This window comes from Sorex araneus, chromosome 3 (assembly GCF_027595985.1).
Source record: "Sorex araneus isolate mSorAra2 chromosome 3, mSorAra2.pri, whole genome shotgun sequence".
Lineage (NCBI taxonomy): Eukaryota > Metazoa > Chordata > Mammalia > Eulipotyphla > Soricidae > Sorex > Sorex araneus.
The window spans coordinates 195,489,220-195,516,887 of NC_073304.1; the positions used below are offsets into that span (position 1 = coordinate 195,489,220).

General features: G+C 53.2%; 2 protein-coding genes across 6 annotated transcripts in view; one reads left to right on the top strand and one right to left on the bottom strand.

Moving 5' to 3' along the window:
• Window positions 1–19,416, bottom strand: part of SARM1 (sterile alpha and TIR motif containing 1) — a 34,575-nt gene extending 15,159 nt beyond the window's left edge. The window contains exons 1-7 of one of the 2 annotated variants that reach the window (XM_055131286.1): window positions 18,571–19,415; window positions 9,981–10,599; window positions 7,571–7,783; window positions 7,247–7,338; window positions 6,894–7,129; window positions 2,901–3,003; window positions 2,640–2,829 (exon numbers count right to left, since the gene is read on the bottom strand). In XM_055131286.1, the coding sequence (XP_054987261.1) occupies window positions 2,640–2,829; window positions 2,901–3,003; window positions 6,894–7,129; window positions 7,247–7,338; window positions 7,571–7,783; window positions 9,981–10,599; window positions 18,571–19,040 (1,923 nt within the window). In that variant the 5' untranslated portion in view covers window positions 19,041–19,415. Of the gene's footprint in view, window positions 1–2,639; window positions 2,830–2,900; window positions 3,004–6,893; window positions 7,130–7,246; window positions 7,339–7,570; window positions 7,784–9,980; window positions 10,600–18,570 lie in introns of both variants that reach the window. The other variant, XM_055131287.1, reaches the window with a different exon arrangement.
• VTN (vitronectin) lies at window positions 19,044–24,802 on the top strand. 4 transcript variants are annotated; one of them, XM_055131288.1, is made up of 10 exons: window positions 19,044–19,168; window positions 20,000–20,102; window positions 20,501–20,618; window positions 22,119–22,238; window positions 22,319–22,639; window positions 22,724–22,863; window positions 23,024–23,180; window positions 23,553–23,702; window positions 24,109–24,462; window positions 24,616–24,802. In XM_055131288.1, the coding sequence occupies exons 4-10, from the start codon at window positions 22,139–22,141 to the stop codon at window positions 24,726–24,728; spliced, it is 1,335 nt and encodes a 444-aa protein (XP_054987263.1). In that variant the 5' UTR covers window positions 19,044–19,168; window positions 20,000–20,102; window positions 20,501–20,618; window positions 22,119–22,138; the 3' UTR covers window positions 24,729–24,802. The 4 variants fall into 4 exon arrangements, with proteins under 4 accessions (XP_054987263.1, XP_054987265.1, XP_054987264.1 ...); XM_055131289.1 differs by lacking the exon at window positions 19,044–19,168 and adding an exon at window positions 19,543–19,781; XM_055131290.1 differs by lacking the exon at window positions 20,501–20,618.
• Window positions 24,803–27,668: the final 2,866 nt, after the last annotated feature.

A 27,668-nucleotide genomic window follows, 5' to 3' on the forward strand; every position in this document is an offset into this window, starting at 1 on the left:
TGATTCGGTTCTTTTCGTTTTCTTCTTCTTTTGGTGGTGGGGGGGGTAGTGGCAAACTCAGCTCTGCTCTCAAGAATCACTGCTGCAGGGGCTCAGGGATCAAACCCAAGAAAGACATGTGCAAGGCAAGTGTCCTACCCGCTCGTTGTACTATTGCTCTGGCCCCTGATGCGATTATTCTACAAGCGCTTCTGAAGCCTGTATGGGACCATGAAGCAGAAGGCACCAGAGATGAAGGTGGAACTCACAGACATGTCTCTGAGGTCTTCCAGAGGGTTTGGTGTTTGTATTGGGTTGGGAGGGGGCACGCCCCTGTGATGGGGACTCCTCCTTGCTCAGTGCCCTGAGGCAGCTTGGAGAAACAACGATGCCAGCCATCAAACCAGGGCCTCCTGCATGCAGAGCACACGGTTACCCCTTGAGTTCTCTCTCCGGCCCTCCCATCTCTCAGAGGGCTGCCTGACAGCTGCTCAGGGCCATCGGCCATGTTCCTCCTGATGTCCCTCTGGCTCAGCACCTGCCCCTCCCCCAACCAAGCCCAGTCCCAGCACCTCCCAAATGGCCCCTAAGGCCTGACCCTCTGCCTTACTGCCAATCAGGAGGGCAGCTTCTCTGCGGCCCTCCCTCGGGGCTCCCTTTCCTCAAAGCATTGAGCTTTGTCTTCTCTCTGCCTTTGTCCACTCTGCAACCCCCTGGCAGAGTTCTTCTCCAGCTGTTGGCACCCCGGCAAAGGTTTAACCACCAACTCTCCTAGCAGACAGGGTGGAAACAAACATGGTCAAGGGCTCAAGGGCTATTCCCGGCTCAGGAGTGACCCCTGGTGGTGCTCAGGGGACGACAGGCAATGTCAAGAGCGATGCTTTGGCTGCATTGCAAGACAAGGCCTGAAGCCTCGTATTATTTCTCTGTCCCCAGCTTTCACGTGTGGCCTTGAAAAAAAAAAATAGCCCACTTTCCCAGGTCTCAGTTCTGTATCTGTAAGCTGAAGATATTCACACCGGTAACCTGTGTAGGTGTGGGCGTCCTTCTCAGCCCTGCACCTACTCTGCTCACAGTCCCCTGTCTCAGGTATCTTCTCTTCCATTTACCTACATCTTGTGTGTGTGGAGCAGGAATGGAAGCCAGGGCCTCACATATGCAAAGTAGGTACTCTACTACCAAGCCATATCCCATGCCACCTAAGTCCCTTTTGCACGGGGGTGGGGGGTGGAGAGTGGGGAAGCGGGAGGGGTAATCAAGTGACACCCAGAAATTCTCAGGGTTTCCTCCTGGCTCAGTGCTCAGGGATCACTCCTGATGGTCCTTGGGGAACCAGATGTGATGCTAGAAACTGAACAGGGGTCAGCCCTGTGCAAGACAAACGCCCTACCTGCTATATCATCTCTCCAGCCCACCACATACATTCTTTTGTTTGGGGGTGGGGAGAATTGGGGAAACCATAGCCAGCAGTGTTCAGGGCTTCCTCCTGGCTCTGTGCTCAGGGATCATCCCCGAGGGAGCTTGGAGCACCATATTGGGTGCTGGGGATCAATCCCAAATCAGTCATGTGCCAGGCAAGCTTCCTACCCATTGCACTAGCCTTCTGGCCCAGCACCAAAATTCTTCAGACTCTCAAGTCCGTCCGTACCTGTTCTAGCCCTCAATGTCTTTTCCTTTCTCCCTTTTCTTCTAGCAGCTTAGATTGTAACTGTCCGATGATGCTGGCACCCACCTGTGTATCACCCAGTCATGAGGGGCACAGTCCTGTCTCTTTAGCTGCTGTAGGGCATGGGTCCTATGTCAGAGGATTATTGTCTCCACTGGGACCTCAGCTCCAGTTTCCATTCATTAATGATTAATAACTTGCAAATGTATTGCAGACCCATCCATCCACAAGGATTCACTTTCTGCTATGTGTCAAGCACTTACAATACAATGATGAATTAAATAGTAGCAGTACTCAGAGTGATTATATTAATAACGATAATAACTGATACCATCATAGAGTAATTATTATGTCCCAGGCATGCTGCTAAGTATTTTACAAATTTTGGCTCTTTCAATCCTTATAAAATTATCCAAGGCAGACTAGAAAGATAGTAGTGGGTAGGGTGTTTGCCATGCCCACAATGACATAGATTTTATCCCTGGCACCACAAGGTTAGGGTCCCCCAAGCCTTACCAGGAGTGACCCTTGAGCACAAACTTGGGAGTAAGCCTTGACTGCCAGGTGTGGCCCCAAAACAACAACAAAAATCTCAGGAAATAGTACTCTATGTATCTCACTTCTCAGTAATAAACACAAAGTTCCTTGGGTTCTTACCCCCTTGCTGTGCCTTTACACTAGCACCCCTCCAATATGTCCCAACTTCACCCCCTTTCGCCACAGAGGTTATTACTCTTCAAGGTACTGTCATCCCTCCCTGACCCTCTCAGCAATCCTATAAGGTGAACAGGACAAGTTATTCCCATTTTGCAGATGAAAAACACTGAGGTTTGGTGAGCCTAAGTGACATACTCAAGTCCCAACCCAGAGTAGTGACTCTTGACTTCCTGATGGGGCCACAGAGGTCACTGGACTATACCAGAGAGAAGGAATGGGAGACGGACCTTGTCCCTGGGGACACAGGCCAGATGTGGGTGCAGAGGCCAGCACCTACCTTGTGCACCCAATCCTTGCAGTCGTGGTCCTGCATGCACTTGTCTAGTGCCCCCGCCGACAGCACCAGGACAAAGTTGCGGGCGCTCGTGACACTCTGAATGAGCTTGTCCTCAAACTTGCCTGCTTCCAGCTTTTCCACGTCGATGAAGACGCTGAAGCCGTGCAGCTGCAGATGCACCTTCAGGAGGCTGCCAAGAGGCCCCCGGTCACTGCCAGGGCCTGGCCCAGGGCCTCTGCTGCCTGCCTGCCCACTCCTCACCTGGCCAGCTGGGAGCCTGAGTTCCTGCGGTAGCTGATGAAGACGTCCGGGATGTCCCCACTGGGCTTGCACACGGTGCAGGGCAGCGGGGAGTGCAGCATTTCTAAAAAGAAGAAAAGACTCGGTGAGGGTAGGACCCCCCTCACTCACTAGGAGGCAACCCCCCCTCCCTCTGCCTCCATCCTACTAGCAGCCCAATCCAGAAAGTGGGGCTGGCTCCAGGAAGGCCACAGAAGGAGGTGGAGAGATGGGGCCCCGGGAAGGAAGGGCTCAAAGCAGGCACCCCACTCACCCCCACCCCACCTTCCCATGTCCAGGTCCCTCTCTGATGTCCCCCAAATCTCCACTTGTCCAATCTAACCTGCTCACCACTGCTCCAGAAGAATCTTTCTAAAATCCCAACTTGAGCATGTTCTTACCCCCACTTTAACACTGGGGGTGGGATTAGTGGTGAAAGATTATAGGACTAAAATTCAACTATTTGTAAATCACAATTCTTTTTTTTTTTTTTTTTTTTTTTTTTGCTTTTTGGGTCACACCCAGCGATGCTCAGGCGTTACTCCTGGCTTTGCACTCAGGAATTACTCCTGGCGGTGCTTGGGGGACCATATGGGATGCCGGGGATCGAACCCGGGTCGGCCGCGTGCAAGGCAAACGCCCTACCCGCTGTGCTATCGCTCCGGCCCCCTGTAAATCACAATTCTTTAATTAAAAATTGAAAAAGCTGGGGCTGGAGCGATAGCACACAGGGTAGGGCGTTTGCCTTGCATGCGGCCGACCCGGTTCAATTCCCAGCATCCCATATGGTCCCCTGAACACCACCAGGAGTAATTCCTGAGTGCAGAGCCAGGAATAACGTTCCCCTGGGCAACGCCGGCTGTGACCCAAAAAGCAAAAAAAAAAAAAATTAAAAAAGCTCCTGTACATGAGGAGCTGGAGTAATAGTACAGGTGGTAGAACATTTGCCTTGCACACAAATTCTGACACCCCATATGGTGCCCCAGCCACCACCAGGAGAGGTTTGCAAGTGCAGAGCCAGGCCCTCAGCACAGGTGCATATGGCCCAAAAGCAAACTAAAAAAAATATTAATAAAACTGTCCATGGCTTCCCAGTCCCTAATAAAAGGGTTTTGCAAGCTGGATTTGCCATAGAACTGTCACTGTATCACTGTCACTGTCATCCCATTGATCATCGATTTTTTTCGAGCAGGCACCAGTAACATCTCCATTTATCCTAGCCCTGAGATTTTAGCAGCCTCTCTTTACTCGTTTTTCCCAATGGTGTCGCATTGGAGGCTCTTTCAGGGTAAGGGGAATGAGACCATCATTGTTACTGAAATTTGGCATAGCAAATACACCACAGAGAGCTTGCCAGGCTCTGCCATGCGGGCAGGATGCTCTCGGTACCTTACCAGGTTCTCTGAGAGGGATAACTAGGCTATTAGAGGTCGTGCAGCCATGAATGTGGCCTCGTGCTTCTGGGAGTGTTGTTTTATAGTCTGAATTTTGGCCATTGATGGGATTACACGGCGCTGGGGACAGTTTGTGGGTGTGGCTGCCAACCTACTGGAAAATGGGGGGGTCTAGGTGGAGGAGGCCCAGTCCTGATCCGAGCAGGCCAGCCACAGCCACGCTCAAGGCTCCTCTCCACATGTTCGGGATGAGCCTCACACATGAAGGAATGGGCAGAGGAACCCAGGTGTGCAGGACCTGGGGCTGAGATCTCCAAGCCATAGAACTATAATTTTTTTAATTAAAATCTTGAACCACAGATGAAGTACAGGGGTCAAAGTGTCTGTCTCCCATGTGGCTACCCCTGATTGATCCCAGGCACCAAATAGTCTCCTAAGAACCAAATGGAATGATCACCAGGTACAGAGACAGGAGTAGCCACTGGACATACCCAGGTACATCCTACTCCCAAACAAAATATTGGGGTTTTATTAAACTCTGAGGGCTGGAGTGATAGTATAGCAGGTAGGGCATTTGCCTTGCATGCAGTCAACCCAGGTTCAATCCCCAGGATCCCACATGGCCCCAGAGTACTGCCAGGAGTAATTCCTGAGTACAGAGCCAGGAGTAACCCTTGAACATTGCCCCCCCAAAAAAAGAGTGAAAGTCCATTGCTAGACTGGACAGGTGAGGGAGGGCTCCCTCCAGAACTTGGTTGAAGCCCCTTGGCATGCTTGTGCTGTGGCCACAGCCTGTTCGTGTGTGGTCCCGGGGCGGAGGGGGCGAGGAGACGGGAGGTCCTGTGATTCTGGGGGTTGTTTTGCTTTTTAGTTCCAGGGGTGGAAGGAACCAGGGCCTCCTGCACTTTACTGTCAGCTCCTATTGATCTGTCAAAGCCCTGCCTTATTCCCACCCTCACACAGGAACCACTGATTTATTATTATTTGGTGGGGGGGAATTACCTCCAGAGATGTTCAGGGTCTAGTCCCAGATATGTGCTCAGGGGTCACTCCTGGAGGTGCAGGGGGGACCATACGTGGTTCCAAGGACCAACCATCTGCAAGGCATTTGTAACCCCTATACTCTCTCTGGCCCCTATTTATTGTTGCTATATGCAACTCTCACAATGGAGACATTACTGGTGCCTGCTTGAGCAAATTGATGAACAACGGGATGACAGTACAACAGGGCGATAGCTCGATGATGATGATGATGATGACGATGATGATGATTAGGCCCCATCAACAATGATGACGATTTGGGCTAATAGATTAGCCCAAAAGAGACTGGTCGAAGATAGAATGTCCCAAGAAATATTGGCCCAAGATAGATTTTCCCAAGGTAGATTGGCTCAAGATAGGCTGGCCCAATATAGACTGGCCAAGACAGATTGGCACAAGAATGATTGGCACCGGATAGATTGGCCCAACATAGATTAGCCCAAGACAGGTTGGCTCAAAATAAATTGGCCCAAGATAGATGATTGGCTGAGGATAGATTGACTGAAGATAGATTGTACCAAGATAGATTGGTGCCAGATACATTGACCCCACATAGTTTGGCCCCAGATAGACTGGTTCAACACAGATAGCCCCTAGATAGATTGTTCCCAGATAATTTGCCCCCAGTTAGATTGAAGCCAGATTGATTGGCTAAAGATTATTAGCCCCAGGTAGATTTGCCCAAGATAGTTTGCACCCTCCCGGCAGAATCCCTTGTCCCCCATGCCAGGCTGTCTTCACCAGGGCCTCCTCGGAGGGGGGCAGGTTGTTTCCCTCCCCGCCCCAAGCAGAGCCCTGGCAACTGAAAACCTCCAGAACCCAGCCACAGCCATACCCAAGGCCACCCTCCATACTCCATGTAATCTCATCAGTGGCCAAGGTCCAGAGACTATAAAATAAAACTCCCAGGGAGGGGGAAGGAAGGAAAGAAGGAGGGAAGGAAGGAAGGAAGGAAGGAAGGAAGGAAGGAAGGAAGGAAGGAAGGAAGGAAGGAAGGAAGGAAGGAAGGAAGGAAGGAAGGAAGGAAGGAAGGAAAAAAGGGGCCCCATCATGGGGTTCTCGGCGAGGTCGACCAGAGGTGGTGGGGAGCAGCTGGTGGTAAGTCGTGAGGGGTCAAGAAACAAAAATTGGGGGCGGGGGAGGGGGGGCAGACCATAGCACAGAGGGTAGGAGGCCATTTACCTTCACAGAGCTAACCTGGGTTCAATACCTGCACTACATACAGTTGCCTAAAGCTCTGCCAGAAGTGATCCCCTGAGAACAGAGCGAGGCATAAATCTTGAGCACTGCTGGGCATGACCCCTTCCAAACAGACAAAGAAATCCAAATTGGACGTGTGCATACCTCCTGTACAATGCCCATCGCGCTGGGGGCGTCTGGGGCGGAAAGTGCAGCGGATTCACCCGTGCAACCTCAGAGCCCAGAATCTGGCGCTTGGCCTGCGCTCACTCGGTCAAGGCGCTCAGGCTGGGAGCCCCGCCCCCGCCCCCGCCCCCGCCCAGGGCGTCCCCTCACTCCGGGGCCGCGGGGGCAGGCTGACCTCTGGCGGCCGCGAGGATGCGGGTGCGGTGCACGCCCAAGCGGATGCCGCAGTCCTCCAGCAGCTGTTGCTCCGACACGCGGTGCAGCAGGGAGCGGTCCAGGCCGCAGCTGACCAGGCCATAGGTGTACTGGCGGAAGCGCGGGTCCAGGCTGCCCAGCCAATCGGCCAGGTTGCTGCGGTCACACGTGGCGTAGTTGGCAAAGGTCTTGAGTTCGGTCAGCTCCCGAAAGAATCTGTATCCCGGGAGGAGAGGCCGCTTAGGGGAGGGGCAGGGCAGTGGTGGAGGGGCAGAGGGGCAGAGGGGCAAAGGGGCAGACCTGCCAGGCGCCCCGAGGCCAGACGCTCAGTACCTCTTGCGGGTGATGCCCGATTTCATGCCCAGGTCGGTTTGAAGTTCCTCCTCCGTGAGCCGCAGAAGCAGGTCCCCGTCCACTTGCTGCTCCTGCAGGACAGGTCAGCGATCAGGTTGGGGTCCCCTCCTCAGCCCTTCCCGGAAGCACAAAACCAAGGGGAGGCTTGGACACGGTGCTGGGTGAAGCAGACGCGCCCCAGATCAGAGACCTCAAACAGGGGCTGAGTCCAGGCTTCCCACTCCCAAAGGCCACAGAAGAGCAGCCAGAGGACCATGTAGGACAGTCGTCCTGGCAGGGCATCCCTAGCGGAGGCTCCCCTACCCGGAAGCTCTCGCAGTACTGCGCGAAGCCGATCTGCTGCAGCCACGTCTGGACCTCGGCCTCTTTCCAGCTGGCCACGCAGGGCACAATGGGCCGCGGCACCACCTCGCCCAGCAGGCGCAGTGCGCGCTTGGCCAGTGCCGACGTGGTGCCGTTGGTGGAATAGGAGACCAGGCGTTTCAGGCTCTGGATGGCCCCAATGTCGCTGAATACCTGGCAGGGAGGAGAGGGGGGTCTGGGATTCACCAACCCCCCAACATCTCTCCCTTATGCTCGCGCTCCGACGCCCACCTGCATCTTGCAAATCACGGAGACCTGTGGCTTCCCCTTCCCATGCCCTTTTTTTTTTTTTTTGGTTTTTGGGTCACACCTGGCGATGCACAGGGGTTACTCCTGGCTCTGCACTCAGGAATTACTCCTGGTGGTGCTCAGGGGATCATATGGGATGCTGGGAATCGAACCCGGGTCAGCTGCGTGCAAGGCAAACGCCCTACCCACTGTGCTATCACTCCAGCTGCCCACCCCCACGCACTTTCACCTCCTCGTCTTTCCAGACTTCGCCTGGTTAGCTGAGCTTGAGGCCTGGCCGCTGGGCTCTGCACAGTGGGGTACCTGCCCTCTTATCAGTGCCCACCTGCCTGGCACACCCACAGCACTCTCCCATGGAGTGGGAGCAATAGTACAGTAGGTGGGGCACTTGTCTTGCATGCCGCTGACCTGGGTTCGATCCCCAGCATCCCGTATGGATACCCCCAAGCACCACCAGGAATAATTCCTGAGTGCAGAGCCAGGAGTTACCCCTGAGCATTTCCAGGTGTTCTCCAAAACCTCCCTCTCCAAAAAAAAAAAAAAAAAAAAAAAAAACAGACCTTCCCACCTGGGTCTCTGTCCCAGGCCCTTCCATATTCCAGCTTGATTGTCAAATCTTACTTATTCACATAAATTCAAATGTATTACCACCTCCTTCATGCGACCTACTTTGATTTCCCCACAGTACACTTGGGGAAAATATCTCATTAGACTTTGCACCAACTGACAAACACCATGATCATTAGTTGACATTGCAACTGGCACTGGACTATTAGTTGAGGTCATACATTAGTCACCCTGGAGTTTCCTGGTAATCTGAGGCAGAATAGAAGCTCAAACTCTCTTTTTTTAGACCTACCCAACAGTGCTCAGAAGCTTCTCCCAGGTCAGTGCTAGGACTTACTTGGTCCCGGCAGTGCTCAAGATATCTCGCAGTATTGGGCTGAGTTGACCTGGTCCCAAGACAGGATGGTCCCCAGGTATTGCACAAGCCAAACATGTATTCCAGACCTTTGAACCATGTCCCTAGCCCTCAGAAAGATTAGTTTTGGGGGCTGGAGCAATAGCACAGAGGATAGGGCATTTGCCTTGCATATGGCCGACCCAGGTTCAAATCCCAGCATTTCATCTGGTCTCCTGAGCACCACCAGGAGTAATTCCTGAGTGCAGAGCCAGGAATAACCCCTGTGCATCGCCGGGTGTGACCCAAAAAGTAAAAAAAAAAAAATCGTTTTTTTAAAAGGTTGGGAGGGTTGGGCCGCAGTGCTCAGGGCTTATCCCTGGCTCTGCACTCAGGGATCACTCCTGGCAAGGTTCAGGAGACCATTTGGAGTGCTGGGGATTTGGAACCTGGGTTGGTCACATGCAAACTAAGTGATCTAACCTCTATACTGATTCTCTAGTCCCTCTCAAAGTGTGTTTTTGAAACTGTACTCGCTGGGCTAGTCTGTGCTGGTGGTCACAGCTGCCATCCTCACCTCATCCTTGAAGTTCTCCCCCCTCTCCACCCATTCCTCTGGCTCAGTCCCATCCCCCAGAGCAAAGTGACTCGCTCTATAAAGCCAGCCCTCTCATCCCCAACGGGGGCATCCCCAGATTGTGCCCCAGCCTTTTTTTTTCTTTTTGGGTCACACCTGTGCATCGCCAGGGGTTAGTCCTGGCTTTGCACTCAGGAATTACTCCTGGCGGTGCTCAGGGGACCATATGGGATGCTAGGAATTGAACCCGGGTTGGCCGCGTGCAAGGCAAACGCCCTACCTGCTGTGCTATCACTCCAGCCCGTGCCCCAGCCTTTTACGCCATCTCCCAACCATCTCCTTCCTATTTTTATTTTGGGGGGTGCGAGTGGGGGTCCCACCCAGCTGTGCTCATTGCCTATACCTGGCTGTGTGCTCAGAGATCATTACTGGCGGGTGAGGAGCGGGTAAGGGACACCATAAGGGGTGCCAGGGGTGCCAGATGCGTGCAAGGCAAGCGCCCTACCCACTGTGTGATGGCTCCAGCCCCTCCCTTCCCCTCTCAAGTGTGCTTCAAATCCCAGTTATCCGCGTCTCTTCTTCCGGGAAGCCCTCCCAGACGCTCTCATCCCAGGCTGGCCCACCTTGGTCTTGCCCTGCAGGCTCTTGATAGCAGCCTCTGCGCAGAGGTAAAAGGCCCCGATGCACTGCGCCTCCATGCGCGACGAATCAAGCAGGGGTACGAGGCGCTGCAAGTCGTCAGGCCCGCGCCCCTGGCTCGTGTCGCTGGCATCCACCAGGCAGCGGGCGAAGCGGCCGGGGTCGAGCGAAGCCACGAGCGGCTCGACGAGCGCCAGCGTGCCGGAGCGCTCCACCTCGCGCTCCACCTCCTTGTTGGTGGCCAGGACGGCCACGGCGAGGCAGGCGTGCAGCCGCAGAGGCTCGTCCTCCTTGGAGAAGGCGAGCGGGAAGAGCCACTCGGCCGCGCGCTTCTCCACCATGCGCCGCTGCGTGGCCTGGCCGCCGTGCAGCGCGCAGTTGGCCAGCGCCAGCGCGCAGTGGCGCAGCAGCGGCGGGTCGGTGCGGCGGCACCAGAACAGAATGGCATCCAGACCACCGGCCGCCACCAGCCGCTGGCAGGTCTCCTCCGAGTGCTTGAACATGTGTTCCAAGATGCCGGCCACACTCCGCGCCAGCTCCACCGGCTCGCGCTCCTTCGCCAGGTTCAAGATCACGCCCAGGCCTATGCGCGCCACCCGGTCCCTGCCGAGAGGAAACGAGAGTGAGGCAGGGGAGCTCTCTTAGCTTGGGTACTGGGCAAGTCCCCTGGGCACGATGGCCTGGTCACTTACCTGCTCCGGGCCTCACTTGAGCATGGCGAGTTTGATCTTTGCCTCACCCGCCTAGTGTCTGGTGGGACCAGATATCTCTGATTCTAAGATGCGCCTTCCTGGCCACCCCCATTTCCTTAGAGCTCTAAGCAGTATACCCTAAATCCCGACCAGAGTCCCTGGGTCCTGAATTCTTTTCAGCCATTTTTTCATTCTTTGTTTTGTTTTGTTTTATTTTGGAGGGGGGCACACCTGGTGTTCAGGAAATACTTTGGACTCAGTGCTGGGTGTGTGTGTGTGGTGTGGGGGGTCTTCCTTGGTAGTGCTGGGGACCATGCACTACCAAGGACTGAACTAGGACCTGGAGCATGCAGAGTATGCGCTTCAACTGACCGAACTCTCCCCTGCCTCCCTTCTCAGCCGTCTTCTAACTATGGGATCTTTACCTTCCTTTATGGTTCAACCTCAACTTCTCAACTTCTTCTATTTATTTATGTGTGTGTGTGCATGTGTGTATGTATAGCAAAATATGTTGTATTGGGATTTATTTAGAAATATGTGAGGTGAGAGAGAGGGGGGGAAGAAGTATATGGTTGCGAGAGAACACGGGCTTCTCCAGAGTGGAAATAGATGAGCAAAGAAACAGACAAGCAAGCCAGATAGGTGTTCAAGGAAGAATAGGAGCTTGAAGAGAGAGCCTCAACCTCAGCTTCTTCATCTCACAAATAGGAGCCAAAGACAACCTACTCCATTGGGTATTTTTTTCTTTTTGGGTCACACCTGGCGATGCACAGGGGTTATTCCTGACTCATGCACTCAGGAATTACTCCTGGTGGTGCTCAGGGGACCATATGGGATGCTGGGAATCGAACCCGGCTGGCTGTGTGCACGGCAAATGCCCTACCCACTGTGCTATTGCTCCAGCCCCCCATTGGGTTTTTAAGAGAACTCATGTGATCTTCCATAGGAGTGTACAGCACACCACCTGGCATAGGCAAAACCCAATAGATGTTTTTGGGTTTTTTTTTTTTTTGGCATGAGATAGGATAGACACACACCTGACAATGCTCAAGGGTTACTCCTGACTCTGCACTCAGGAATAATGCCTGGAGTTTCTTAGGGGACCATATAGGAAGCCAGGGATCAAACTCGGGTCAGCCAGGTGCAAGGCAAGCACCTTACCTGCTGAGCTATGGCTCAGGCCCCAAGATGACCATTTGTTATTAGCATTTGAAGTGTCACTTGAGTGCACCACTTTGGATGTTTTCCTTGCCTTCCCAGATCTCCTCACTCCAGGAGAGCTACTGGGGTACAACTATCCATTTATTCCACAGATCTTTGATGAGGAAACACGTGTATCTGGATATGCTGTGTGTGGGCTGAGGTTCAACAGTCAGGAAGAACAACTGGAGCTGAGACACAGCTGATATAGAGACAATCATAAGCAGGATAGAATGATGGGCCATGATGAGGGCAAAACCAGAGCACGTAATGGAGAGATGTTAGGGATAGGCCTCAGGGGGAGGCAGCAGGGAGCTAACTGTCCAGAGATGCTGCCTGCAGCATCTGGGAGAAGAGCAAAACAGGCAGAGAAAGCCAACAAGGACAACAGCCCGAACGGCCGGAAATATCTACAATGCTAAAAATCAACAAAGAGAAATATCAAAGAAACAAGGGACTCATATGTAGGATATGTCAGTAAGTATTCGGGTCAATAAGAAAAAAAGCAGTGAATCCACTAGATTCAATAAGCAGAAGAAACAAACAGGCAATTTACCAAGAGGAAATTCAAAAGGGTAACAAAGAATGAGATGGGCTGAGTCATGAGTCATCAGAGACAAGACTGACATGAATCTGAGAACAACAGTCCGGCAGGTAAGATGCTGCCTTGCTGACCCATGTTCTATCCCCAGCACCACACATGGCACCCTGGGCCCCACCAGGAGTGATTCCCCGAGCACCGAGCCAGGAGTATGCCCTAAACACAGCTTTAGGTGGGGCCCCAAAAGCAAACAAATAGAAACCAAGGTCCCCCCAAAAAGGAAAGAGAAGAAAATGAAAATAACACCCACCACTTAATTTTTTAATTTATTTTATTTTTATAAATCAGTTTACAATATTTGGTTACATTTAATATTTGAACACCAATCCCACCACCATTATACCTTCCCACCATCATATTTCAGATGTTTCCATCCTGAACCCCAAACCCTGCCCCCAAATCAGAACTGAGATAATTTATTTTATACTGCTTGCTATGAAAAAAATCCACTAAAAATGATTCAAAAAAGGTTTCTTAGAGGAAAGTAGCAACCACCAATTTATATCTAGTGGTTGGGAAAAAAACAAGTTGGACAACACAGGAGATGTGTTGACAATGGACACTCCAGACACCACAAGTGGGGGTGCAGGTCGGGGAGCTAATCTGGAGAGCAGATTGGGACAAGTGGATGAAAGAGAGACCCAACAAAGTTGGATAGAGAGTACAGCAGGTAGGGGACTTATCATGTAGGCAGCTGACCTGGATTCAATACCCAGCCAGCCCATATGGTCCCCTGAGTCCACCAAGATTGGTCCCTGGATGCAAACTCAGGCCTGAGCACCACTGGGTGTCGCCCCCAAACCCAAAAAACAGAAACAATTGTATAACATTATTTATAATTTTAGAATCCCTGGAACATGCGGCTGCAAATGCAGTGTGACATCTTGTTCTTAGACAAGAACTTGATGGCTCCAGGGTGAAATACAACAATCTTCACAACAATCTTACTTTCCTCTAATAAAAAATTTTGGATCATTTTTAGTGGATTAACAAGCAGTACAAAATAAATTACTTAGATCCTGCTTTGGGAGCAGGGTTTGGGGGTCGGGGTGGAAACATTCGAAATATGGTGGTGGGTAGGTGTAATGGTGGTGGGATTAGTGTCATAATATTAAATGTAACAAATTATTGTGAACAACTTTATAAAAATAAAATAAGATTTTAAAAATAAAATAAAACCTGGGGGTGAGAGAGAGAGAGGAGAACCTCCTGTCCCACGAGCCAGAAATTGGGGGCTCTTGGGTTTATATCCCAAAGAGAATTGCGTGGAAATAGAGAGGACACAGCTAAGGTCACTCATAGCAGGGATATTTGTTGTGAGGAATGATGTTTGGGACAATCTAGATTCAAGTCTGGGAGAATGAGAGGTTCTGCAGCTAAGTTCCTACTTGGAGGGCTGTGTAGCTGGTGACTGAGCAGATGATACCATAGCAACTTGAAAGATGTTGGGGATGGGAGGGTTTGGGTCATACTCAGCAGTTCTCAAGGACTATTCCTGGCTCTGTGCTCAGGGATGACCCCGGGTAGTGTTTGGAGAACCATATGCTGAGAATTAAACAAGGGTCACCCACATGCAAGGTGGGTCTTACTTCCTGTACTCTATCTCTGGTGTGCAACATGAAGGATTTAAAAAAAACATAATCCTGAGGGCTGGAAAGATACCATAAGGCACTTGCCTTGCCTGCAGATAATTAAGGTTGAATCCTCAGCACTGCAAAGAGCCTCCAGCATGCAAAAATGTGTTGCAGGCATCTCATTCTGCAATCTTCTACATCTGAATTTGGGTTGTGTCACTCCTCTTTTACTTTATGGAATTCCCTACTCCTCATACTTCCTAGTAAAAATGATTATACTTTAAAATACAAAAGCAGACAACAGTACAGAGGGTAGGGCTTTTGCCTTGCACGCAGCTGGCCTGGATTCGATTCCCGGAATCCCATGTTTCCCTGAGCACCACCAGGATTAATTCCTGCATGCTGAGCCAGCAGTAACCCCTGAGCATAGCCGGATGTGATCCATAAAGCAACAAAACAACAAAAACCAAAAAGCATGCACTCCAGCCAAAGTTTTATTTGTTGTAATTCTCCTAAGCAGTGCTGGGAGAGCCCACGCCTGGCACTATTTGACTGACCTGGTCGGGCAGTTCCATGTGAGAGCCCAGGATGCAGACCCCACAGTCTACCCTGGCAGTGCTCATGGGCCTTCCCAGGATACACCTGTGATGTTTGTGGGGGACCCTGGGTTTGAACCTGGGGGTCCTGGTGCATGAAAAGCATACACATCTGGCCACAGAGCTGTCTCAAAATCCCAAAAGTTTTGTGTTTAGAACTTGTCTCCTCCATACGTCACTGTGTATGCTTGGGAAAGCCATTTAACCTCAGTCACCTCTGTAGAGCCCCCAGCTGGGGGTGGACTGTGACCTTTGAGCCAGGAGTTAGACAGGGTTGTCACTCAGGTGGTGTGGACCAGGCATGTTGGGCTTCTCCTGGGATCTTGTTGGGAGTGAGGGAGCCAGTGATCTAGAATCCTGAGAAGGGTGGCAAGAATGGGTGCATAGATAGAGAGACTTCTTTCACAGGGATTGGTTAGTGGAGGAAGAAAAATATTTCTGGGGGGTGTGGTTTGGGTTTGGAGGCTATTCCCAGTGATGCTCAGGGAATACTCCTAGCTCTGTACTCAGAGGACCATGTGGTGCCAGGTGACAAACCAGCTGTGTGCAAGTATATTATATCTCTGACCCCAAGGAAAAGATTTATCTTGTGGTGGGGGGATTGGTCACATCTAGGGGTGTTCACGGTTACAATGCTCAGGGATCACTGCTGGAAGTGCACAGAGAACCTTATGTGGTATTGGGGATGGACTTGGATGGCTTGGATGGCTGTGTGCAAGGCAAGTGCCTTAGTCCCCTGGCTTTCTGGCTCCCCCCAAGGAAAGGATTTCTTAAAAATAGATTTAAAGTCACCCCTTTTGGGGGCTGGAGCGATAGCACAGCGGATAGGGCGTTTGCCTTGCACGCGGCCGACCCAGGTTCAATTCCCAGCATCCCATATAGTCCCCTGAGCACCACCAGGAGTAATTCCTGAGTGCAGAACCAGGAATAGCCCCTGTGCATCTCCAGGTGTGACTCAAAAAGCAAAAAATAAATAAATAAAGAAAGAATTGCTCACAATTTTTTTTTAAAAAAATTAAAAAAAAATAAAATCACCCCTTTCGCTCACTTCCTCTTCCCTGTGCTTGAAGGGTGGAGACAGCCCCAGGAAGCTTTTTGGGGGCCACCCAGAGTGCCAGGCTCTGTCCTTGGTCCTGAACAGCAATGGCAGCATCAACACATAGTTTCTTGGGACTGGATCATACGAATCCGTAGGTGTGCTCTCTCCACACCTACCATGAGGGGATTGCTATTTTCAGCCTTGAGAAATAGCGACATTTTTCTGCCTCTTACATCCATCTTCCTCCTAGGAGATGCATCCAGCTCCAGTTTTAACTACAGGGTGTCACATATTAGACCTACAGGAAACACCCACCACCCTGGGCCCACCACATCTGCGAGCACCCATTCCATTATTGAGCCCTGCACATGCACAGCCCCTCCCTACCACAGACCAATGACTTACTGGGCAAACAGATTGCTAATTTGGTCGCCTGGCATACATTGCTTCATTCACACATTTTTGGCAGCTGTCTCATTTCCACAATTCAGTTATTTTATTTTTGAAACCAGCAAGGCAAGCACTCCTGAGCCACAACCCTGATGCTTGTTAGAGCTGCATGGACTTCCCCTTCCAAAACCCTTTCCATATCTGAGGGGCCTGAGAAACTGGCACAAGCTCAGGTATGACAATTGTCTGCTCTGACATCAGAGGGAAGAAAAAGTGATGGGCTGGGGATGTGGTTCAGCAGTAGATCACTTGCCTGGCAGGTGTGAGGCACTAGACTTGATGCCCATCGTGAAAGAAAGAAGGAAAAAAAGAAAGAAGGAAGCAGGGAAGGAAGGAAGGAAGGAAGGAAGGAAGGAAGGAAGGAAGGAAGGAAGGAAGGAAGGAAGGAAGGAAGGAAGGAAGGAAGGAAGGAAGGAAAGAAAAAACAGAGGGGAGAGAAAGTGAGGATGCAGAGTCTTTATATTCCTAGGGGAGATCCAAAGAGATGGGAAAGGGGCCAGAGCGACTACAGTGGGGAGGGCATTTGCCTTGCATGTAGCCGATACGGTTTTGACCCCCAGCATTCCATATGGTCTCCTGAGCACTGCCAGGAGTAATTTCTGAGTGGCAGAGTCAGGAGTAACCACTCAGCATCACTGAATGTGACCAAAAAACAAACAACAAAAAGCAAAGAGGTGGGCAAGAGACAACCAGCCTTAGCTGAACCCCACATGAAGTATCCTGGCACCGTGGGGGGTGGGGAGGAATAGAAGACATATCATTTTGTTCCTTCCTGGCTTTGCACCTGACTCTCCGCTCAGCCACCCATTCACCCAGGCAGAAAACCTTTTGTTTCCCGTTAGGAGCTGCAGAATGAGATCATATTTGGCCTGCTGTAAGAATCAAAATGAAGGAGGAAGGAGGGGGTGAAAAGGAGGGGGCATGAAACGGGCAAGTAGCCTTAGGTCAGCATTCATTTCAGTCTGGACAGAGAGGAAACAGAGAGTTCTCTTCCCTTGTCTTGTTTTTTTTGTGGGGGCCTTCCTCAGCAGTGGACGTTGAGGCTACTTCCCAGGGCTACTTGGCCCAGCAGGGTCCAGCAGTGATGAGCCTGGCAGATAAGAAATTCGGCTGGAGTCCATGTTCTCCCCTGAACACATGCTTTGCTTGCTTGTCTCTGTTTCTCCACTTGCCTATTTCCACTCTGGGAAAGCCTGTGTTCTCTCTCAAACACATATTTCCCCTCTTTCTCTTCTTTCATATCTTTTCTTAGTTTTGGGGGAGTCACACCCAACGATGCTCAGGGGTGACTCCTGACTCTGCACTCAGGAATTACTCCTGGTGGTCCTTGGGGGACCATAGGGGAGGCAGGGGATAGAACCTGGATTGGCTCTGCGCAAGGCAAACACCCTAACCACTGTACTATCTCTCTGGCCCCCTCCTCTTTCTAAGCAAATTTCACTCAATAAAAACTACCTCCCTGCTTCACTAAAAACAAAGAACCACCAGGTTCTTTGGGAACCACCAGGGCTACACTAAGAGTTGGGGAGAGGGGTGCATGAAGTGGTGGAGAAGGACTTCAGCATTGCACATACAGGACATGAGCTCGCCTCCTGAAATTATCCTCTCTCTGAATTAAATCTTTTTTTTTTCTTTTTGGGTCACACCCGGCGATGCCCAGGGGTTACTTCTGGCTCTGCACTCAGGAATTACTCCTGGCGGTGCTCAGGGGACCATATGGGATGCTGGGATTTGAACCCGGTCGGCCGTGTGCAAGGCAAACGCCCTACCCGCTATGCTGTCACTCCAGCCCCTCTCTGAATTAAATCTTTCCCCGTTTTCTGTTCAGTATTTTTTTGGGGGGGGCGGGGACGGGGGGAGAATTGGGATGTGGGAGACACACCCAGCTTACTCCTGGTTCTGCACTCAGGGTTCTCTCCTAGTGGCGCTTAGGGGGCGATATGAGATGCAGGGATGCAGGGATGAAACCCTGGGTGGGCACGTACAAGGCAAGCGCCCTACCCACTCCACTGTCTTTCTGGCCCCTTCCCCGTTTTCTGAACACGTTTCTTTCTCGGTGAGAGAAAGTAGCATAGAAGAATCCAGGCCTAGGGGGGGACTTTGCGGAACGATGGCAGCAGGACCCTACTTCTGTCCTCAGGACGTCCTGTCCTACTATTTCATTCCCTCTCTCCCCATCTCATCCCCCATCCCACTAGTGAATCCTGTTGGGTCGCTCCGTGACGCCGAACGTCACTGAACTTTCGCAAGCCTCAGTTTCCCCATTTGGATAACGGGCACGCCGAGTTCCCCTACGGGAGGGCAGCGCAGGCAGTCTGTGCGGCTGGGCAGGGTGGCAGAGCGCGCAGCACACGGTAGGCCCAGGGTCTCCTCCACCCGTGCCCCACACCACTCGGCGCGCTCCCCTCACCGGCACCCTCACCGGTTCTCAGCCACCAGGATCTGCTCCAGCAGGCGTGCGGCCTGCACGCGCGTCTCCAGCTCCGGCGCCTGCAACAGCCGCAGCAGCAGGTCGAGGCCGCCGTCCAGGCGGATGGCATCGCACAGACCCTGCGCGACCTCGCGGCCCACGCCCGGCAGCAGCCATGCCTCCTCCACCAGCTGGAAGACCTCGGTGAGCCCGATGCCCACGGCTTGCGCGCCGCACGCCTGCTTCAGCGCCGACAGCGCCAGCTGCAGCTCGGGTAGCGCGCGTTCCAGGGCGCCGCGCACCTCGGTGCCCACCCCGGGCGACACCTCGCGGGGCCCGCGGCCGCCGGCGGCCCACCACGGGCCCGCGCCGCCACCGCCGCCCGGCCCGGGCACCGCGAGCCGCTCGGCACTTGGCGCTGAGCCCGACATCGCGAAGAAGCGGCACAGCTTGTAGGCGGAGAAGAGCAGCGTCAGGACCATGGGCGCGGGGCGGCGGGGGGCATCCCCCGCGCGCAGGGGCGGGGCCCGGCCGGACGACCGGACCGTGGGAAAGGGGGATTCTAGGACGGACCACCAGGAAGACGCAGGACGAAGGGGTGCGGAGCAAGGTACCAGGCTCTGGGCGAGAAGTCGGGAAGGAGGGAGGCTTGGATCTGGGACGGAGCGTTAGGGAAGGAGGATGCAGACCCAGCTGTAGCGGGCGGAGGGGCGGCGAGCGAAGGGGGCCGGGAGCGAGAACCGGAGGCGAGGGATGCAGCCTGGGTCTAGGAGGAGATGGAGCCCGGGTCTAGGAGGAAGCGACCAGAACAAAGAGCAGCCCAAGCTCGGGCTCCGAGGGCGGAGGGATGCTCGCAGCAGCCCCGCCCCTGGGAAGAGACTGACCGGAGCGGACGCCCCGCCTCCGGGCCGCGCAGGCTCCTCCCCCGACGCCGGCGTAGCCCCACCCACACCCTGCCCCCGTCTCTGGCTGAGTGGACGGACACCTAAGTGTCCCCTCTTGAGGGAACGCCCTGGGATGGGGTGGGGAGTAGAGGGTTGAGAGGGAGGATTTTCTTGGATTTCTCTGTAGAACATTAGAATGTGAGGCCTGGGTCGGATAAATAATATAAAGAACTGGGGTTGGATTCCCAGCGCCACTTATGGTCCCCCCAGTCCCCACCCCACACTCTTACCCCACCAGGAGTGATCCCATAACCAGATGTCAGCCCTGAGCACAGTCAGGTGTGGCCGCAAAACAAACAACAAAAGTGAATGCAACACCACTGAGTTTATGCTCCTTAACTACTGGTAAAAGCAATATTAACGTCTCTCTCTCTCTCTCTCTCTCTCTCTCTCTCTCTCTCTCTCTCTCTCTCTCTCTCTCTCTCTCTCTCTCTCTGCCTCTCTCTCTCTTTCTCTGTCTGTGTGTGTGTTTGTATGTGTACACGTTTTCATTTTAGAACCACACGTGATGCTCAAGCTTACTCCTGGCTCTGCGTTCAGGAAACACTTCTGGTAGGCTTCAAGGGACATCTGGGGTGCCAGGAATTGAATCTGAGTGAGGTATGTGCAAAGTAGGCATGTGCCCCTGTACTATCACTCTGACTCCTGTTTCTTTCCTCCTCCTCCTACTCTTCTTCTTCTTCTTCTTCTTCTTCTTCTTCTTCTTCTTCTTCTTCTTCTTCTTCTTCTTCTTCTTCTTCTTCTTCTTCTTCTTCTTCTTCTTCTTCTTCTTCTTCTTCTTCTTCTTCTTCTTCTTCTTCTTCTTCTTCTTCTTCTTCTTCTTCTTCTTCTTCTTTTCTTTTCTTTTTTTTTTTTTTGTGCTGGGGTCAAACCCACGACCTCACATATGCAAGGCAAGTGCTCTACTGCTGAGTCACAACCCCAGTTTCTGTATGCCTCTTTATTTTATTTATTTATTTATTTATTTATTTATTTATTTATTTATTTATTTATTGTAGGGAGTGGAGGGGTAGCACACTGACTGTGCTCAGGGCAGACTCCTGGCTGAGCTCAGAGATCACTTCTGGCCCACTCAAAGGACATTATAGGACCCAACCCAGGTTGGCCGTGTGTAAGGCAAGTGCTCTACTCACTGTCCTATCTCTCTGGCCCAACTTCTGTATACCTCTTAAGGGGTTTGTTATGTCTCCCAGTCACCTTACAACACACCTAGGCGATAGCTATTAATGTTCTCACTTACCAGCCCAACCCACGGAAACCCTCGGAAAGGAGATGGCCCAACGTCACACTCCCCTCTGACTCCAGCGCAGAGGGGCTGTGGAGACTGTGAGGCTACTTCCTCCAGGAGATGGTGGAACTCTGGAAGGTCGGCGGACCCTTGAAAAATGGGGTAGAAAATTAGGCATTTTCAAAAAGCAGAAAGAGAGAGAGTATGGGGAATATTGTCTGCCATGGAGGCAGGGGGAGGGTGGGAAAGGGGGCGAGTATACCAGGGATATTGGTGGTGGGGAATGTGCACTGGTGGAGGGATGGGTGTTTGATCATTGTGTGATTGTAACCCAAACATGAAAGCATGTAACTATCTCACAGTGATTCAATAAAATTAAAAAAAAATAGGCATTTTCTGGATGAAGGGAAGCTGAGTGCCACAGAGAGTCAAAGTGTGGGAAATCAGCTCCTCATTACCCGTGGGGAGGTGGGAGGGGTGAGTACCAGGAGTAACCTTCCACAAAAGAATTCTGAAATAAAACTTCTTTTCTGATTAAAAACAAAACCTTGGGGTTGGAGTGATAGTACAGCGGGTAGAACCCTTGCCTTGCATGGGGCCGATCTGGCTCAATCTCTGGCATTCCATATGGTCCCCTGAGCCTGGCAGGAGTGAGAGCCAGGAGTAACCCCGGAGCACTGCTGGGAGTAGCCCCAAAGTGAGCAAACAAACAGAACAGAAACCTTCCCCAGAGTGCTTGCCACCCCCACCCTCCAGTGCCCTAAACACAGAGTGACTTAGCTTCCCAGCAGGGATGTGCCTAATCAAAGAGGTCATCGACCAATGTCTTTCCCAGAGAATGAAGTTAAGGCTGCTCCAGGCAGCCCTGTGGCTCTTTGAGCTCATGGAATCTCCCAGTGCCCCACGAGGCAGGAAATATTGGTCTCATTTTCCTGAAAAGGGAAAACGAAAGCATCTAGACGACATCACCCTCAGCCCATCAGGCAGCATGGGTTTCCTCCTGCCCCCCAGACCCACTGTACTGTCCCTTCCTCAGATGACCAGGTGCTTAGCCAAACCCCTATCTGCAGCTCTCCCATGTTCCAGCAATGTGCCAGAGATTGAGCAAACAGAGCAGTAGAAAAGGCCACTCCACTTTCCAATCTCCCTCCCTCCCTGTCGCCAGCTCTTCCTCCCTCCCTCAGGCATCTGAGCAGAGACTTTGGGGAGGACAAAGCCATCTCCAGGCTCTCAGCTGGAGGGCCCACCATGGTCCCTGCAAGGCCTCTTTTGATGCTGGCCTTGCTGGCAGGGGTTGTCCTGGCTGACCAAGGTTGTGGGGAGCTGTTGGTGAGCCCTGGGGGCCCATGCAGGGGATGGGTGTTCTGATGACACTCTCTTCCTCATAGAATCATGCAAGGGTCACTGCATGGAGGGCTTCAACAAGGACAGGAAGTGCCAGTGTGACGAACTCTGCTCCTACTACCAGAGCTGCTGCAGTGACTACTTGGCGGAGTGCAGGCCCCAAGGTGCGTTCCCCAGGACCTGGGTGGGCCTGGAAGACTCCCCTCTCTGGCTGCAGTCTCACCAGCATGCACTCTCTCTGCAGTGACGCGCGGGGATGTATTCACTCGGCCAGAAGATGAGTACCATTACTACGACTACGAGACCCAGGACAATGCCAGCAGTACCCACACGCAGCTAGAGAGTACCTCCCCCAAGCCTGAGCTGCCGAGCCAGACTTCAGAGCAGACGCCTATCCTGAATCATGAGGACAAGCCCGCCAAGCCTGAAGTAGTGGCTCTGGGGCCTGAGGTGACAGGCCAGGGGCTGGAGACCACGCATCAAGGCACTGAGGAGGAGCTGTGCAGTGGCAAGCCCTTTGATGCCTTCACCGACCTCAAGAATGGTTCCCTCTTTGCTTTTCGAGGTGAAGCCAGGGGCAGGTCTGGGGTGGGTTGGGGGGTTCGCCCTAGGAGCATCGCCTTCTTTACTAAGCCTCCCCTACTTCTAGGGCTGTACTGCTATGAGCTGGATGAAAAGGCAGTGAGGCCCGGCTACCCGAAGCTCATCCGAGACGTCTGGGGTATTGAGGGCCCCATTGATGCTGCCTTCACCCGCATCAACTGTCAGGGGAAGACCTACCTCTTCAAGGTGCCAGACCCAGGGGTCGGGGGTCAGGGGTGTTGGGCCCAAGACCCAGGTAGGTAAGAAGGCTGGATCCAGCTCGTGGTACCTGCCTGGGGCTCTGTCTGCAGATTTAGAGCTGGGGACAGCTGCCTCCTCATCCTCTCTCCTCCCTCCTTCCCCTTAGGGTAGTCAGTACTGGCGCTTTGAGGATGGCGTCCTGGACCCAGGTTACCCCCGTGATATCTCAGATGGCTTCCACGGCATTCCAAATGATGTGGATGCAGCTTTGGCTCTCCCAGCTCACAGCTACACTGGCCGGGAGAGGGTCTACTTCTTCAAGGGTACTGGGCATGGGGTGGGTGGGGGACCCAAGGCGGGGACAGACAGGATAGCAGAAGTGTTTGCTTTCACACTTCAAGGAAGCTAGGCATGAGTAGAGAGATAGGACAGGAGTTAAGGTGCTTGCCTGGCAAACAGCTGATCTGGGTTCCATTCTGGGCATCTGCTATGGTCCTTAAAGAACCCGGAGTGATTCCTAAGCACAGAGCCAGGAGTAAGACCTGGGCAGAGCCAACAAACAAAAAAATATGAAAAACAAGGGGGGCAGGCTTCAGATGCTGTCTAGCCCCGTTTAGAGCTCCCAAGTTCCCAGGCCTCTGGGCTTCTCAGCCAGGCTCAGGCCCACCCCGCTGACGGCAGATGTCCACCGCCAGGAAAACAGTACTGGCTCTACGAGTTCCAGCAACAGCCCAGCCAGGAGGAGTGTGAAGGCAGCTCCCAGTCGGCCGTATTCACGCACTTTGCCCTGATCAGGGACAGCTGGGACACCATCTTCGAGCTTCTCTTCTGGGGTGATACCTCGGGTATGCAGGTTGGGAGAGATTCCCCTGGAGAGAACTGGGATCCCCCCACACCCCAGGGAGACAAAGGGCTGAGCTGGCTGAAGGGGGATGTGGTTGTAGAGCGACCAATCAAAGCCTGTTTGCTCAGGCCAGACTTTGCTTCTGTTGACCTTGGTGGGGTCGCTGCCCCTGACCCTGCCACCTGCAGCTGGACTTTGGCTGTAGAGGGAGGGGCTGTGGCTGTGGCTGTGGCCCCAGGAAGGGCTCGGGTGGGGGTAGGGGGCAAGTATGGCCAGGGAAAGAGAAAGGAACAGAAGGCAGTAGTGGGTGCTGGGCTTTGCCCTGGCATCTGGCTTTTACCCTTAAGCCTGCTGGGGGCTGGAGCCAGGCCCCGAAAGGCCTCCTGTTAACCCCTTCCCTGCCGCAGGTGGTGCTGGAGAGCCACAGCTCATCAGCGAGGACTGGCGAGGTTTGCCCCAGAAGGTGGATGCGGCCATGGCTGGCCGCATCTACATCTCGGGCTCCGCTCCCCGCTCCACCTGGACCAAGAAGCCCAAGTGGAAGACGCGTCGCAACCGGAGACGCTACCGCTCACAGCGCCACCGCAGCCAGAAAGCCCGCCGGCGGTCCCGCTCAGTCCTGTCTCGGTCCTGGCTGTCCTGGTTCTCCAGTGAGGAGAGCGACTTGGGAACCTACAACTACAACTATGGGGACTATGACATGGACTGGCTGGTGCCTACCACCTGCGAGCCCATTCAGAGTGTCTACTTCTTCTCAGAAGGTGGGGGGCCCTGCGGCTCTCCCCCGGGGCAGGTCTTCCAGCTGGGGGTGCTGGGTGTTCACTCCCCTGCCCGGAGATCAGGTCTTCCTTCTCTGGGTATGGATAGGCAGGAAACGACTGCTCTCACTTGCCCTCTCCTGCCCTCTCTTCCAGACAAGTACTACCGAGTCAACCTTCGCACGCGGCGAGTAGACACCGTGACTCCTCCCTACCCTCGCTCCATTGCCCAGTACTGGCTGGGCTGCTCAAGTCCTGAGCGCCAGTAGGAGTGCAAGCCCCACCTTACTGGGCGCTCCATCTCCCTCCCAGCCCAATAAAGCACCCTTGGCTTGTGTTTTCAGTCCACTGTCCTCACTGGGGGGATCTGCTGGGGGGAGGCAGCGGGGGCTGGGAGGGGACAGACAAGTGCCTCTGTCCAGCCCATTGTGAGGGGTGAGGCCCTCAACTATCAACCCTCCTCTGGTGTTAAGCAGCATCTGAAGAACAGTCAGCAGCTAAGAGGAGCTTGAACTGTGGGAGGATGTCAGGAGTTGCCAAGCCACTGGCCCAGCCCCGGCTTGCTTTGCCTCATGGGAGCTGACTAGGTTTATTTATTTGGCGGGGGCGGGGGTATGGTTGGGAGAAGAGGACACACCTGGCTGTGCTCAGGGCTTACTCATGGCTCTGTACTCAGGGATCATTCCCTATGGGGCTTTGGGGGCTATACGGGGGGCCAGGGATTGAATCCAGGTCATCTGCAGCCACGTGCAAGTCAAATGCTCTACCCACTATACTAACTCTCCTCCCCACAATTCCCCCACCCCATGTGCTGCTAGGCCTCTTGTATGCAAAACATGCACTCCAACCCATTGAGCCATCTCTGGCCCTGATTTTTTTCTTTCCAGTTTAGCAGGGGTGGGAAACTCTCAAGCAATGCACAGGGGTCTGGGGTCACTTCCAGTGATAGTCCAACTCTGCAGTCCAGATAATGTGGCACATGAGCTCTGCGAGGTGGCCCTGCTCTGGCCCAGTGATACCAGAGGCCACCAGAGCTGCCCTGGCAGTAATCAGGGGCCCTAGTGGTGTCTGGGATTGAATCTGGTGCTGAGTGCATGCGCGTACTCAAACCCTTTGAGCTCTGTCCCATGCTAGGGTCTTGGAGGAGAGATGTTAGGAGGTGATGGGTTCCAGTTCCGGTTCTGGCTTGGCTCTTTTCTTCCTGTGTCTGAAAGGTGGTTAGCGCAGATACCCAGATTCTTGGGGGAATGGTCACTGTACTCCCCCAAACCCACCCCTAGGATAGGCCTTTCTTCAAAGTATCTGTCTGGGCCTGGGGTGGGGAGCACTGAGGTTACGAGAGAGAGAAAAGGAAGGAAATCCCAATGCAACCACTTCCGCAGCAAAGTGGCCCAGGAGCAGGAGATGGCTGAGAAGCAAACAGAGGAACCTCCTCTGGAGTCAGCTCCCTGGGCTCCAGGAAGCCCATCAGGCTCTTTTTTTTTTTTCTTTATTTTTTTTTTACCATTTATTTATTTATTTATTTATATTTTTAAAATTTTATCACCATGTGGAAAGTTACAGAGTTCTCAGGTTTATGTCTCAGTTATACCATATTCAAACACCATCCCTTCACCAGTGCCCATATTCTACCACCAAAATCCCCGGTATACCCCCCGCCCCCCACCCCAACTGTATAACTGATGAATTTCACTTCATTTTCTCTTCACCTTGATTACGTTCAATATTTCAACACAAAACTCACTATTGTTGTGGGAGTTATACCCCCAAACAAGATAACCCTACTAAGGAAGCATTTGATAATTAGTTTTCCATTAAAAGATTGTATGTTTTCAGGTTTTAGAAAAGGTCGCGCGGCCGCGTAAGCCTTCCTTTGTGAAGGCTTACGCGGCTGCGCGGCTCAGATGTGTCCCAGTCCCGAATCCTGGAGCCGTGTTAGTTGCTGCTCAGTGTCGCCAGGGCTCCATCTGGAGAAGGTGTGCTGGCGGCACCTCCTCCTTCCGGCTCCCCGGTGTTGCTGGCCCCAATTCGGGTCCGGAGCATTTTCCGGGCCGCGTTGCTCACCAGAATGCCTGCCGCTTCTCTCCCATCAGGCTCATGAAGGGGGCTGCGCAGGGCGATTTTGTCAGAGGCAGGTAAAACCCCAAAGCCACCCAGGGGGCACTTGTGCCCCACTCTGCTGACGGAGGGCAGCCCCAGCCCCGCTTCCTGAAGCACTGGCCATTCAGTTAGGGGGGCCATGGCTTTCTGGAAGGAGCCCTTGGAGGACTGGCTTGAAGGGCAGATTTTAGGCAGGTGTCACAGGCTGTGGCTGCAGGACGAAGTTTCCTTTGTGAAGGTTTGGAAGCACTGGGGCCACCAAACATATACCCACCCATACCCCCACAACCCTCAACACGGTTCCTGGCCTCTGCTATCTGCCTCCAGCACTCAAAAAAGACCTTAAGGGGCCAGAGGTGGTACAGCAGGGAAGGTATTTGCTTGCATGTGTCTGACCTGGGTTTGATCTCCAACACTGTAAATAGTCCCCTGAGCCCACCCAGAGTGATCCCTGATCACAGAGCCGGGGATAAACCCTGAGCACTGCTGGGTGTGGCCCAAAGTCAAAACAATTTTTTTTTTTAAAGAGAACCTTAAGCCTTCCTGTTCTGGAGGCGGAGCCAGAGACAAATGGAATAAAGCCCCGCCTGGAGGGTTTGATGTGGACAGAGCCAGCTTGGCCCTCTGTGCCTCACCCTGCAGCTCCATGGCCAGCCCTGGAGAGATGCCTCCAGCAGGTGATGGCTGGGGAAGGTGTGATAGGAAGGGTGGAGGGTGTGGGGAGTAGGGGTGGGGGGCGGTTGGTGGCTTTAAGACTGAGGGAGTTTGGCTTAACACCCCTACCCCCCAGCAACCCCCTTCCTTGCATCCACACACAGGCCATGCCCATAGCCTGGGTGCCCAAAGGAGGAAGAGGACCACATTCAGCCGAGGGCAGCTGCTGGAGTTGGAGCGGGCGTTTGCAGTACGGCCCTACCCGGATATTGGCACCCGGGAGCATCTGGCCCAGGTCACCTGTCTTCCGGAGGCCAAGATACAGGTGATGTGTGATCCCATCTTAAACAGTCAAGGGGCCCACCCAGTTTCTTCTCTGAATCCAGCTTCGTGGACCTGCTTTCCTTACACCTGGGGACAGGGGGTGGGTGGCTGGGGCCCAGCAGATTCCTTCT